Source organism: Ascaphus truei, unplaced genomic scaffold (genome assembly GCF_040206685.1).
Source record: "Ascaphus truei isolate aAscTru1 unplaced genomic scaffold, aAscTru1.hap1 HAP1_SCAFFOLD_636, whole genome shotgun sequence".
NCBI lineage: Eukaryota > Metazoa > Chordata > Amphibia > Anura > Ascaphidae > Ascaphus > Ascaphus truei.
This window is the reverse complement of record NW_027456969.1, coordinates 39,460-53,987: the sequence shown is the minus strand read 5'-3', so window position 1 is coordinate 53,987 and position 14,528 is coordinate 39,460. Positions and strand designations below refer to the sequence as shown.

At 52.6% G+C, this 14,528-nt stretch overlaps 1 protein-coding gene across 3 annotated transcripts in view; it reads right to left on the bottom strand.

Moving 5' to 3' along the window:
* The window catches only part of HDAC6 (histone deacetylase 6), an 83,932-nt gene that overhangs the window by 31,341 nt on the left and 38,063 nt on the right, over positions 1–14,528 (bottom strand). For all 3 annotated transcript variants that reach the window (XR_012798697.1, XM_075584539.1, XM_075584540.1), the window contains exons 3-5: positions 12,981–13,048; positions 11,738–11,924; positions 9,372–9,500 (exon numbers count right to left, since the gene is read on the bottom strand). Coding sequence is in view for 2 of the 3 variants with exons in the window: in XM_075584539.1 (XP_075440654.1) it covers positions 9,372–9,500; positions 11,738–11,924; positions 12,981–13,048 (384 nt within the window). In the remaining variant the exon portion in view is untranslated. The remainder of the gene's footprint in view (positions 1–9,371; positions 9,501–11,737; positions 11,925–12,980; positions 13,049–14,528) is intronic.

The window sequence follows — 14,528 nt, the reverse complement described above, 5'->3', positions numbered from 1 at the left end:
TAATTTACTTAAGAACAGGTACAGATTAGATTAATGGCCCTACAGAATAGAATGGCTCTGGGCTATATTTTAGCGTATGTGCCCTAGTTAAAGAGCAATGTTGTGTTTTTATTAACGATCAAAGTGGTAAGATTGAGCATGAGCTAGAGCAGATCGCAGAGATACAGGAGAGATTAAGGAAAGGCGGAGATAAGAGGTGGGATTTGTTAGGAATTACCAAGTTGGTTGGTTTCCTAGAAGCGAAACTGATGAATGAATTTGTCTGTGTGCTTGCAGTTCTGATTGTTTTGTATGTCTGTGTCATGTGCAGTAAATCCATACTGCAAAGGTGTGTAACACCCTCTACCCAGGCCATGCCACTGATCACAGACGACTCCACAGAAGATGCCATCTCAGAAGGAAAAGTCAGTCCTCCTCAATGGAATACAGATGAAGATGATGGCAGAAAGACCAACCTGGCTGATATGATAGCCAGCAGCTCTGTGAGTTTCCAGAACTATCAAAGCCATGCAAATTTGGACCCTCCAGGCCAGTGCAACGCTTCTGAGTTTTATCTGAATTATTCTTAAAAGACTATGTTTTAAGAATAAAAAGAGGACTGTGAAGATTGAGATAATGTGTGTGGCTCAGGCTATATGAAGACAGACTATCACCCACCTCCATTTTGGCCTAACCGCCATTTTGAGTGTTTGCTTCTGTTTTATTCGTGTATGATCTGTGAATGTTTGTTTGATTCTGCTGTGTATCGCTTCTAGATGTAACTCGCCCTTGTGTAATTCCTACGACTCATGTAATAAATTGAAATAGCATTCGTAAGAGGTTTTTTCTGTCTTATATATTTCTGCTGACCTTAGGTTCTGTTATCTGACAGATACAGTAACACACAGGGCTAAACCTTAAAGTCAGCAGGTTAAGGGCGGCCCACATTATGGTGATATATAGGATAAGAATATAGCAATGTAAAGCATATTGATATATCAATATGTATTTTTGTATGTCATCATATTGTTTTTATCTCTAAGCCAGCCCCCTTAAAGGGCGTATTACTCATTTTTGAAATGTATAAAAATGTGATACCAATCAATATGTTGGCAGAGGCCTGAGTTCTTTTTTGGAATTCTTTTCTCTCAAATTGTACCTTGGTGCTGATAAACTCACTTGTTACTTTGAACCCTTGACTCATTGATTTTATTTCTTCACTTTCACACCCCAATAACTGGGAGACAGGAGCACCCCCCAATAACTGGGATAAAGGAGCACCCCCCAATAACTGAGAAATAGGCACCCCCCAATAACTGAGATACAGGAGCACGCCCCAATAACTGAGATACAGGAGCACCCCCCAATAACTGGGATACAGGAGCACCCCCCAATAACTGGGATACAGGAGCACCCCCCAATAACTGAGATACAGGAGCCCCCCCCTAATAACTGAGATACGGCGCACCCCCCAATAACTGAGATACCGGAGCACCCCCCAATAACTGGGATACAGGAGCACCCCCATATAACTGAGATACAGGAGCACCCCCCAATAACTGGGATACAGGAGCACCCCCCAATAACTGAGATACAGGAGCACGCCCCAATAACTGAGATACGGAGCACCCCCCAATAACTGAGATACGGAGCACCCCCTAATAACTGAGATACGGAGCACCCCCTAATAACTAAAATACAGGAGCACCCCCTAATAACTGAGAAACAGGAGCACCCCCCAATAACTGAGATACAGGAGCACCCCCCAATAACTGAGATACAGGAGCACCCCCCAATAACTGAGATACAGGAGCACCCCCCAATAACTGAGATACAGGAGCCCCCCCCTAATAACTGGGATACAGGAGCACACCCCAATAACTGAGGTACCGGAGCACCCCCCAATAACTGGGATACAGGAGCATGCCCCAATAACTGGGATACGGAGCACCCCCTAATAACTGGGATACAGGAGGACCCCCTAATAACTGAGATACAGGAGCACCCCCCAATAACTGAGGAACAGGAGCACCCCCCAATAACTGAAATACAGGAGCACCCCCCAATAACTGAGATACAGGAGCACCCCCCACTAACTGAGATACAGGAGCCCCCCCCCCAATAACTGGGATACAGGAGCACGCCCCAATAACTGAGATACGGAGCACCCCCCAATAACTGAGATACAGAGCACCCCCTAATAACTGAGATACGGAGCACCCCCTAATAACTAAGATACAGGAGCACCCCCTAATAACTGAGATACAGGAGCACCCCCCAATAACTGAGAGACAGGCACCCCCCAATAACTGAGATACAGGAGCACCCCCAAATAACTGGGATACAGGAGCACCCCCCAATAACTGAGATACAGGAGCACCCCCCAATAACTGAGATACAGGAGCACCCCCCAATAACTGAGTAACAGGAGCACCCCCCAATAACTGAGATACAGGAGCACTCCCCAATAACTGAGATACAGGAGCACGCCCCAATAACTGGGATACAGAGCACCCCCTAATAACTGAGATACGGAGCACCCCCTAATAACTGAGATACGGAGCACCTCCTAATAACTAAGATACAGGAGCACCCCCTAATAACTGAGAAACAATAGCACCCCCCAATAACTGAGATACAGGAGTACCCCCCAATAACTGAGATACAGGAGCACCCCCCAATAACTGAGATACAGGAGCCCCCCCCCCCTAATAACTGGGATACAGGAGCCCCCCCCAATAACTGGGATACAGGAGCACCCCCCAATAACTGAGATACAGGAGCACCCCCCAATAACTGAGAAACAGGAGCACGCCCCAATAACTGAGATACAGGAGCACCCCCCCCAATAACTGGGATACAGGAGCACGCCCCAATAACTGGGATACAGAGCACCCCCAAATAACTGGGATACAGGAGGACGCCCTAATAACTGAGATACAGGAGCACCCCCCAATAACTGAGATACAGGAGCACCCTCAATAACTGAGATACAGGAGCACCCCCCAATAACTGAGATACAGGAGCCCCCCCAGCAATAACTGGGATACAGGAGCACCCCCCAATAACTGAGATACCGGAGCACCCCCCAATAACTGGGATACAGGAGCACGCCCCAATAACTGAGATACGGAGCACCCCCTAATAACTGAGATACGGAGCACCCCCTAATAACTGAGATACGGAGCACCCCCTAATAACTGAGATACGGAGCACCCCCCAATAACTGAGATACAGGAGCACCCCCCAATAACTGAGATACGGAGCACCCCACTAATAACTGAGATACAGGAGCACCCCAAAATAACTGAGAAACAGGAGCACCCCCCCTAATAACACATACAGGAGCAGCCCCCAATAATAATTGAGATAAAGAGCAGCCCCCCAATAGCTGAGATACAGGAGTAACACCCCCTAATAATTGAGATTATTCAGTATAGGCTAAAGCAGTAAATTTGCGGGCATTACTGAAATCCCTGCAATCTGATTGGTTAGCATTTGGAATTTTTGGCAATTTGCCAATTCCCTTTTCAGAGATGCAGCGGGAGCGCTGAGAATTTGAAATAAAAAACTGTCTCTCTCTCACAGCACGGCAGCACATGCGGTCTCTCTCTCTCACAGCACGGCAGCACATGCAGTCTCTCTCTCACAGCACGGCAGCACATGCAGTCTCTCTCACACAGCACGGCAGCACATGCAGTCTCTCTCTCACAGCACGGCAGCACATGCAGTCTCTCTCACACAGCACGGCAGCACATGCAGTCTCTCTCTCTCTCACAGCACGGCAGCACATGCGGTCTCTCTCTCTCACAGCACGGCAGCACATGCAGTCTCTCTCTCACAGCACGGCAGCACATGCAGTCTCTCTCACACAGCACGGCAGCACATGCAGTCTCTCTCTCACAGCACGGCAGCACATGCAGTCTCTCTCACACAGCACGGCAGCACATGCAGTCTCTCTCTCTCTCACAGCACGGCAGCACATGCAGTCTCTCTCTCTCACAGCACGGCAGCACATGCAGTCTCTCTCACACAGCACGGCAGCACATGCAGTCTCTCTCTCACAGCACGGCAGCACATGCAGTGTCTCTCTCTCACAGCACGGCAGCACATGCAGTCTCTCTCTCACAGCACGGCAGCACATGCAGTCTCTCTCTCTCACAGCACGGCAGCACATGCAGTCTCTCTCTCTCACAGCACGGCAGCACATGCAGTCTCTCTCACACAGCACGGCAGCACATGCAGTCTCTCTCTCTCTCACAGCACGGCAGCACATGCAGTCTCTCTCTCACAGCACGGCAGCACATGCAGTCTCTCTCACACAGCACGGCAGCACATGCAGTCTCTCTCACACAGCACGGCAGCACATGCAGTCTCTCTCTCACACAGCACGGCAGCACATGCAGTCTCTCTCTCACAGCACGGCAGCACATGCAGTCTCTCTCTCTCACAGCACGGCAGCACATGCAGTCACTCTCACACAGCACGGCAGCACATGCAGTCTCTCTCTCACAGCACGGCAGCACATGCAGTCTCTCTCACACAGCACGGCCGCACATGCAGTCACTCTCACAGCACGGCAGCACATACAGTCTCTCTATCTCACAGCACGGCAGCACATGCAGTCTCTCTCTCTCACAGCACGGCAGCACATGCAGTCTCTCTCTCACAGCACGGCAGCACATGCAGTCTCTCTCTCACAGCACGCCAGCACATGCAGTCTCTCTCACACAGCACGGCAGCACATGCAGTCTCTCTCTCACACAGCACGGCAGCACATGCAGTCTCTCTCTCACAGCACGGCAGCACATGCAGTCTCTCTCTCTCTCAGCATGGCAGCACATGCAGTCTCTCTCTCTCACAGCACGGCAGCACATGCAGTCTCTCTCTCTCACAGCACGGCAGCACATGCAGTCTCTCTCTCACAGCACGGCAGCACATGCAGTCTCTCTCACACAGCACGGCAGCACATGCAGTCTCTCTATCTCACAGCACAGCAGCACATGCAGTTTCTCTCACACAGCAGCACATGCAGTCTCTCTCACACAGCACGGCAGCACATGCAGTCTCTCTCTCACACAGCACGGCAGCACATGCCGTCTCTCTCACAGCACGGCAGCACATGCAGTCTCTCTATCTCACAGCACGGCAGCACATGCAGTCTCTCTCTCTCACAGCACAGCAGCACATGCCGTCTCTCTCTCTCACAGCACGGCAGCACATGCAGTCTCTCTCTCACAGCACGGCAGCACATGCAGTCTCTCTCTCACAGCACCACATGAAGTCTCTCTCACACAGCACGGCCACACATGCAGTCACTCTCACAGCACGGCAGCACATGCAGTCTCTCTCTCTCACAGCATGGCAGCACATGCAGTCTCTCTCTCTCACAGCACGGCAGCACATGCAGTCTCTCTCTCACAGCACGGCAGCACATGCAGTCTCTCTCACACAGCACGGCCGCACATGCAGTCACTCTCACAGCACGGCAGCACATGCAGTCTCTCTCTCACACAGCACGGCAGCACATGCAGTCTCTCTCTCTCACAGCACGGCCGCACATGCAGTCTCTCTCTCACAGCACGGCAGCACATGCAGTCTCTCGCACACAGCACGGCAGCACATGCAGTCTCTCTCTCACACAGCACGGCAGCACATGCAGTCTCTCTCTCACAGCACGGCAGCACATGCAGTCTCTCTCACACAGCACGGCAGCACATGCAGTCTCTCTCACACAGCACGGCAGCACATGCAGTCTCTCTCTCACAGCACGGCAGCACATGCAGTCTCTCTCTCACACAGCACGGCAGCACATGCAGTCTCTCTCTCACACAGCACGGCAGCACATGCAGTCTCTCTCTCACAGCACGGCAGCACATGCAGTCTCTCTCACAGCACGGCAGCACACGCAGTCTCTCTCACACAGCACGGCCGCACATGCAGTCACTCTCACAGCACGGCAGCACATGCAGTCTCTCTCTCACTCAGCACGGCAGCACATGCAGTCTCTCTCTCTCACAGCACGGCAGCACATGCAGTCTCTCTCTCTCACAGCACGGCAGCACATGCAGTCTCTCTCTCACAGCACGGCAGCACATGCAGTCTCTCTCTCACAGCACGGCAGCACATGCAGTCTCTCTCACACATCACGGCAGCACATGCAGTCTCTCTCTCTCACAGCACGGCAGCACATGCAGTCTCTCTCTCACAGCACCGCAGCATATGCAGTCTCTCTCTCTCACAGCACGGCAGCACATGCAGTCTCTCTCTCACAGCATGGCAGCACATGCAGTCTCTCTCACACAGCACGGCAACACATGCAGTCTCTCTCACACAGCACGGCAGCACATGCAGTCACTCTCTCTCACAGCACGGCAGCACATGCAGTCTCTCTCTCACAGCATGGCAGCACATGCAGTCTCTCTTACACAGCACGGCAACACATGCAGTCTCTCTCACACAGCACGGCAGCACATGCAGTCTCTCTCTCACACAGCACGGCAGCACATGCAGTCTCTCTCTCACAGCATGGCAGCACATGCAGTCTCTCTCTCACAGCATGGCAGCACATGCAGTCTCTCTCTCACAGCACGGCAGCACATGCAGTCTCTCTCACACAGCACGGCAACACATGCAGTCTCTCTCACACAGCACGGCATCACATGCAGTCTCTCTCTCACACAGCACGGCAGCACATGCAGTCTCTCTCTCACAGCACGGCAGCACATGCAGTCTCTCTCTCACAGCACGGCAGCACATGCAGTCTCTCTCTCTCACAGCACGGCAGCACATGCAGTCTCTCTCTCACAGCACCGCAGCATATGCAGTCTCTCTCTCTCACAGCACGGCAGCACATGCAGTCTCTCTCTCACAGCATGGCAGCACATGCAGTCTCTCTCACACAGCACGGCAACACATGCAGTCTCTCTCACACAGCACGGCAGCACATGCAGTCACTCTCTCTCACAGCACGGCAGCACATGCAGTCTCTCTCTCACAGCATGGCAGCACATGCAGTCTCTCTTACACAGCACGGCAACACATGCAGTCTCTCTCACACAGCACGGCAGCACATGCAGTCTCTCTCTCACACAGCACGGCAGCACATGCAGTCTCTCTCTCACAGCATGGCAGCACATGCAGTCTCTCTCTCACAGCATGGCAGCACATGCAGTCTCTCTCTCACAGCACGGCAGCACATGCAGTCTCTCTCACACAGCACGGCAACACATGCAGTCTCTCTCACACAGCACGGCATCACATGCAGTCTCTCTCTCACACAGCACGGCAGCACATGCAGTCTCTCTCTCACAGCACGGCAGCACATGCAGTCTCTCTCTCACAGCACGGCAGCACATGCAGTCTCTCTCTCTCACAGCACGGCAGCACATGCAGTCTCTCTCTCACAGCACGGCAGCACATGCAGTCTCTCTCACACAGCACCACATGAAGTCTCTCTCACACAGCACGGCAGCACATGCAGTCTCTCTCTCTCACAGCACGGCAGCACATGCAGTCTCTCTCTCACAGCACGGCAGCACATGCAGTCTCTCTCACACAGCACGGCAACACATGCAGTCTCTCTCACACAGCACGGCATCACATGCAGTCTCTCTCTCACACAGCACGGCAGCACATGCAGTCTCTCTCTCACAGCACGGCAGCACATGCAGTCTCTCTCTCACAGCACGGCAGCACATGCAGTCTCTCTCTCTCTCACAGCACGGCAGCACATGCAGTCTCTCTCTCACAGCATGGCAGCACATGCAGTCTCTCTCACACAGCACGGCAGCACATGCAGTCTCTCTCTCACAGCACGGCCTCACATGCAGTCTCTCTCTCACAGCACGGCAGCACATGCAGTCTCTCTCTCTCACAGCACGGCAGCACATGCAGTCTCTCTCTCTCACAGCACGGCAGCACATGCAGTCTAAAAAAAAGTAAGTACAGCTTATGATTCAATAGCTTGTAGAACCACCTTTAGCAGCAATAACTTGAGGTAATCGTTTTCTGTATGACTTTATCAGTCTCTCACATCGTTGGAGGAATTTTGGCCCACTCTTCTTCACAACGTTGCTTCAGTTCACTGAGGTTTGAGGTTTGTGGGCATTTGTTTATGCACAGCTCTCTTGTTGTTTTGTTTCATTATTTTTTATATGAATATATTAACATCTTACTGACATATACAATTTTGATAATAGAACAATATTTATCCCTTTACATTTTTAATATATGTTTATATATATCTATCTTAGCAAATACAATTATCTTCGCTATATGATTTCTTTACAGTTTTCTATATGTTCCATATCCAAACTATATATTTAAATCTTTTTTGATTCTTTTAATTACCAATTATTCTTATTTTTTATTTTATAACATAGAAAAGATAAAGAAAAAGGATAAAGACGGGTCCGGAGAGGAAAGGAGTGGAAAGTGTGGGGGTGGGGGGGGGGATGGAAACGTTAGTTTAGAACTATGTGTATGTTTAAAGGCTAAAAGGTAAAGGAGATCAGGGATAATAAGCGCCCGAGGTGGGGTTTTCTCTGCAGAACGGAGGCCGTACTTCCCAGACCCGATAACATTGATCTCATTTTTGATTCAGTTGAGCTGAAAGCTTTTCCATTAATTTAATTGACTCTTTTAATGAGTGTTTGTTTTGATGGTACATTTATAGCGCAGTGGGCTGCTGTTAGAACAACAGAGATCCTTAGCAGCGCCTGTCTGCTACTTAGCATCTTATTCCTATGGAAGCAGGAAGGGTGTACTTAGTTTTTCACACATAGCTTCTCCATTTTGGCTTTATTTTTGTTAAATAAATCATGACACGGTGTAATATGTCATGTGTTGTTGTTCATTTGAGGTTGTATTTACCTCATTTTTAGACCTGCTAAGGAACAGATTATTGTTATTATGTCCTGATATGTAAAACCATAGAATTCAAAGAGGGTGTACTTTCTTTTTCACACAACTGTAATGTAGTTATATAGTTATGTGTATATATATGTGTGTGTGTAGCTATATAGCTGTGTGTGTGTGTATATATATATATATATATATATATATATATATACACATACACACACACATACAGCTATATATACATTATATATACATACACACACACAGCTATATATATATATATATTGCCTAATACTGAAGAACTCATTTATTCTGCACTATCGCAACTGGACTGACACGGCTATTTCTAATATATATATATACACACACACACACACACACACACACACACACACACATCTATATATATATATACACACTACCACACACACACATATCTATATATATATATACACACACACACACACACAGAGCTATATGTACCTAGGCTGTTGCTGGATCCCCTGGGAGGTTCTGGTTCTGTTACTCACCCATGGCACATGTGCAGTTCCTCCTGAGTTGCCAGGCGGGGGTGCAGGCGACTGCAGCGCTGTAATATCCGCAGCTCGTCGTGACGCTGATATATCCGGGAGATCCGCTGAGGCAGCTCAGGGTGATGACTGCACGCGAGAGACAGGGAGTATGTGAAAGGGAGGGGGGAGCGGGAGGCGAGAGAGAGCGGGAGACGAGAGAGAGGCGAGAGAGAGCGGGAGACGAGAGAGAGGCGAGATCGAGAGAGAGAAGCGAGATCGAGAGAGAGAGAGAAGCGAGAGAGACGAGAGAGAGAGAGGCGAGAGAGACGAGAGAGAGAGAGGCGAGAGAAAGAGAGGGAGAGGCGAGAACGAGGGGGAGAGAGAGAGAGGCGAGAACGAGGGAGAGACAGGCGAGAACGAGGGAGAGAGAGGCGAGAACGAGGGAGAGAGAGGCGAGAACAAGAGAGAGAGAGGCGAGACCAAGAGAGAGAGGCGAGAACAAGAGAGAGAGGCGAGAACAAGAGAGAGAGGCGAGAACAAGAGAGAGAGGCGAGAACAAGAGAGAGAGAGGCGAGAACAAGAAAGAGAGAGGCGAGAACAAGAGAGAGAGAGGCGAGAACAAGAGAGAGGCGAGAACAAGAGAGAGAGGCGAGAACAAGAGAGAGAGGGGCGAGAACAAGAGAGAGGGGCGAGAACAAGAGGGAGGGGCGAGAACAAGAGAGAGAGGCGAGAACAAGAGAGAGAGGCGAGAACAAGAGAGAGAGGCGAGAACGAGGGAGAGAGGCGAGAACAAGAGAGAGAGGCGAGAACGAGGGAGAGAGGCGGGAACAAGAGAGAGAGGGGCGAGAACAAGAGAGAGGCGAGAACAAGAGAGAGAGGGGAGAACAAGAGAGAGAGGCGAGAACAAGAAAGAGAGGCGAGAACAAGAGAGAGAGGCGAGAACAAGAGAGAGAGGCGAGAACAAGAGAGAGAGGCGAGAACAAGAGAGAGAGGCGAGAACAAGAGAGAGGCGAGAACAAGAGAGAGAGGCGAGAACAAGAGAGAGAGGCGAGAACAAGAGAGAGAGGGGCGAGAACAAGAGAGAGAGGCGAGAACAAGAGAGAGAGGCGAGAACAAGAGAGAGAGGCGAGAACAAGAGAGAGAGGCGAGAACAAGAGAGAGAGGGGCGAGAACAAGAGGGAGGGGCGAGAACAAGAGAGAGAGGCGAGAACAAGAGAGAGGCGAGAACAAGAGAGAGAGGCGAGAAAAAGAGAGAGAGGGGCGAGAACAAGAGAGAGAGGGGCGAGAACAAGAGAGAGAGGCGAGAACGAGGGAGAGAGGCGGGAACAAGAGAGAGAGGCGAGAACAAGAGAGAGGGGAGAGAACAAGAGAGAGAGGGGAGAACAAGAGAGAGAGGCGAGAACAAGAGAGAGGCGAGAACAAGAGAGAGAGGCGAGAACATGAGAGAGGCGAGAACAAGAGAGAGAGGCGAGAACATGAGAGAGGCGAGAACAAGAGAGAGGCGAGAACAAGAGAGAGAGGGGCGAGAACAAGAGAGAGAGGCGAGAACGAGGGAGAGAGGCGGGAACAAGAGAGAGAGGGGCGAGAACAAGAGAGAGGCGAGAACAAGAGAGAGAGGGGAGAACAAGAGAGAGAGGCGAGAACAAGAGAGAGAGGCGAGAACAAGAGAGAGAGGCGAGAACAAGAGAGAGAGGCGAGAACAAGAGAGAGAGGCGAGAACAAGAGAGAGAGGCGAGAACAAGAGAGAGAGGCGAGAACAAGAGAGAGGCGAGAACAAGAGAGAGAGGCGAGAACAAGAGAGAGAGGCGAGAACAAGAGAGAGAGGCGAGAACAAGAGAGAGAGGGGCGAGAACAAGAGGGATGGGCGAGAACAAGAGAGAGAGGCGAGAACAAGAGAGAGGCGAGAACAAGAGAGAGAGGCGAGAAAAAGAGAGAGAGGGGCGAGAACAAGAGAGAGAGGGGCGAGAACAAGAGAGAGAGGGGCGAGAACAAGAGAGAGAGGCGAGAACGAGGGAGAGAGGCGGGAACAAGAGAGAGAGGCGAGAACAAGAGAGAGGGGAGAGAACAAGAGAGAGAGGGGAGAACAAGAGAGAGAGGCGAGAACAAGAGAGAGGCGAGAACAAGAGAGAGAGGCGAGAACATGAGAGAGAGGCGAGAACAAGAGAGAGGCGAGAATAAGAGAGAGAGAGGCGAGAACAAGAGAGAGAGGCGAGAACAAGAGAGAGGCGAGAACAAGAGAGAGAGGAGAGAACAAGAGAGAGAGGAGAGAACGAGGGAGAGAGAGGAGAGAACGAGGGAGAGAGACGAGAACAAGAGAGAGAGGCGAGAACAAGAGAGCGAGAGGCGATGTGTTTGAGGCAGGGTCTGTGCTGTTCTCCCTTCACCTGTCCCATAAGTTATAATGCTCCTTCATGCGTTCATCATACACCAGGCCTGTGCGCTGCTCCGGTACCAACCGCATCACTTCCTCCATCACTGCGTCCAGCGCTGCGTCCAGACCAGGCTCTCCCACCATCTCTGTGGGGGGGTCTCCCCTGTTTTCCGACTCTTCAGGGGGGTCTCCACCACCCTCTGAGATAAGAAACCAAACCTCAGGACCCCGGTCGGTCCCAACGAATTGATTAAACACTCCCCAAGCGACGCCTGGACTCCACACCACACCTGGAACCCACGCTCCCCACACCACACCTGGAACCCACGCTCCCCACACCACACCTGGACCCCACGCTCCCCACACCACACCTGGAACCCACGCTCCCCACACCACACCTGGAACCCACGCTCCCCACACCACACCTGGACCCCACACCACGCCTGGACCCCACGCTCCCCACACCACACCTGGACCCCACGCTCCCCACACCACACCTGGACCCCACACCACACCTGGACCCCACGCTCCCCACACCACACCTGGACCCCACACCACACCTGGACCCCACGCTCCCCACACCACACCTGGACCCCACACCACACCTGGAACCCACGCTCCCCACACCACACCTGGAACCCACGCTGCCCACACCACACCTGGAACCCACGCTCCCCACACCACACCTGGACCCCACACCACACCTGGAACCCACGCTCCCCACACCACACCTGGACCCCACACCACACCTGGAACCCACGCTCCCCACACCACACCTGGACCCCACACCACACCTGGAACCCACGCTCCCCACACCACGCCTGGAACCAACGCTCACCACACCTGGAACCCACGCTCCCCACACCACACCTGGAACCCACGCTCCCCACACCACACCTGGAACCCATGCTCCCCACGCCCCGCCTGGACCCCATGCTACCCAAGCCACGCCTAGACCCCACACCACGCCTGGACCCCACGCTCCCCATGCTACACCTGGACCTCACTCTCCCCACGCCTGGACCCCACGCTCCCCAATGCCACGCCTGGAACCCACACTCCCCAACGCCACGCCTGGACCATACGCACCCCACACTCTTCAAAGTCATGCCTGGACCCCACACTCCCCCACCCCGATGACGACACGCCACGCTCTAACACCCAAGCTCCTCACCTCATGCTCGGACGCCATGCTCGCCCCGTCTATGTGTAGTTACAGACAGACAACACGGAAGGAGGGATATCTAGTCACTCACCACGATCCTGCAGTATCCTCCAGAACTTGGAATGTGCAGCGATAGCGTCGGACACCGAATCCAGAGCACTGCGGGGACAACACAAAGTGTGAGACCCAGAATCCAGAGCACTGCGGGGGCAACACAAAGTGTGAGACCCCGAATCCAGAGCACTGCGGGGACAACACAAAGTGTGAGACCCCGAATCCAGAGCACTGCGGGGACAACACAAAGTGTGAGACCCCGAATCCAGAGCACTGCGGGGCAACACAAAGTGTGAGACCCCGAATCCAGAGCACTGCGGGGACAACACAAAGTGTGAGACCCCGAATCCAGAGCACTGCGGGGACAACACAAAGTGTGAGACCCCGAATCCAGAGCACTGCGGGGCAACACAAAGTGTGAGACCCCGAATCCAGAGCACTGCGGGGACAACACAAAGTGTGAGACTCCGAACCCAGAGCACTGCGGGGGCAACACAACGTGTGAGACTCCGAATCCAGAGCACTGCGGGGACAACACAAAGTGTGAGACTCCGAACCCAGAGCACTGCGGGGACAACACAAAGTGTGAGACCCCAAATCCAGAGCACTGCGGGGACAACACAAAGTGTGAGACCCCGAATCCAGAGCACTGCGGGGCAACACAAAGTGTGAGACCCCGAATCCAGAGCACTGCGGGGACAACACAAAGTGTGAGACTCCGAACCCAGAGCACTGCGGGGGCAACACAACGTGTGAGACTCCGAATCCAGAGCACTGCGGGGGCAACACAAAGTGTGAGACTCCGAATCCAGAGCACTGCGGGGGCAACACAACGTGTGAGACTCCGAATCCAGAGCACTGCGGGGCAACACAAAGTGTGAGACCCCGAATCCAGAGCACTGCGGGGACAACACAAAGTGTGAGACCCCGAATCCAGAGCACTGCGGGGGCAACACAAAGTGTGGAACCCCGAATCCAGAGCACTGCGGGGACAACACAAAGTGTGAGACCCCGAATCCAGAGCACTGCGGGGAAACACAAAGTGTGAGACCCCGAATCCAAAGCACTGCGGGGGCAACACAACGTGTGAGACCCCGAATCCAGAGCACTGCGGGGGCAACACAAAGTGTGAGATCCCGAATCCAGAGCACTGCGGGGACAACACAAAGTGTGAGACCCCGAATCCAGAGCACTGCGGGGACAACACAAAGTGTGAGACCCAGAATCCAGAGCACTGCGGGGGCAACACAAAGTGTGAGACCCAGAATCCAGAGCACTGCGGGGGCAACACAAAGTGTGAGACCCCGAATCCAGAGCACTGCGGGGACAACACAAAGTGTGAGACCCCGAATCCAGAGCACTGCGGGGACAACACAAAGTGTGAGACCCAGAATCCAGAGCACTGCGGGGACAACACAAAGTGTGAGACTCCGAACCCAGAGCACTGCGGGGGCAACACAACGTGTGAGACTCCGAACTCAGAGCACTGCGGGGGCAACACAAAGTTTGAGACTCTGAATCCAGAGCACTGCGGGGGCAACACAAAGTGTGAGACCCCGAATCCAGAGCACTGCGGGGGCAACAC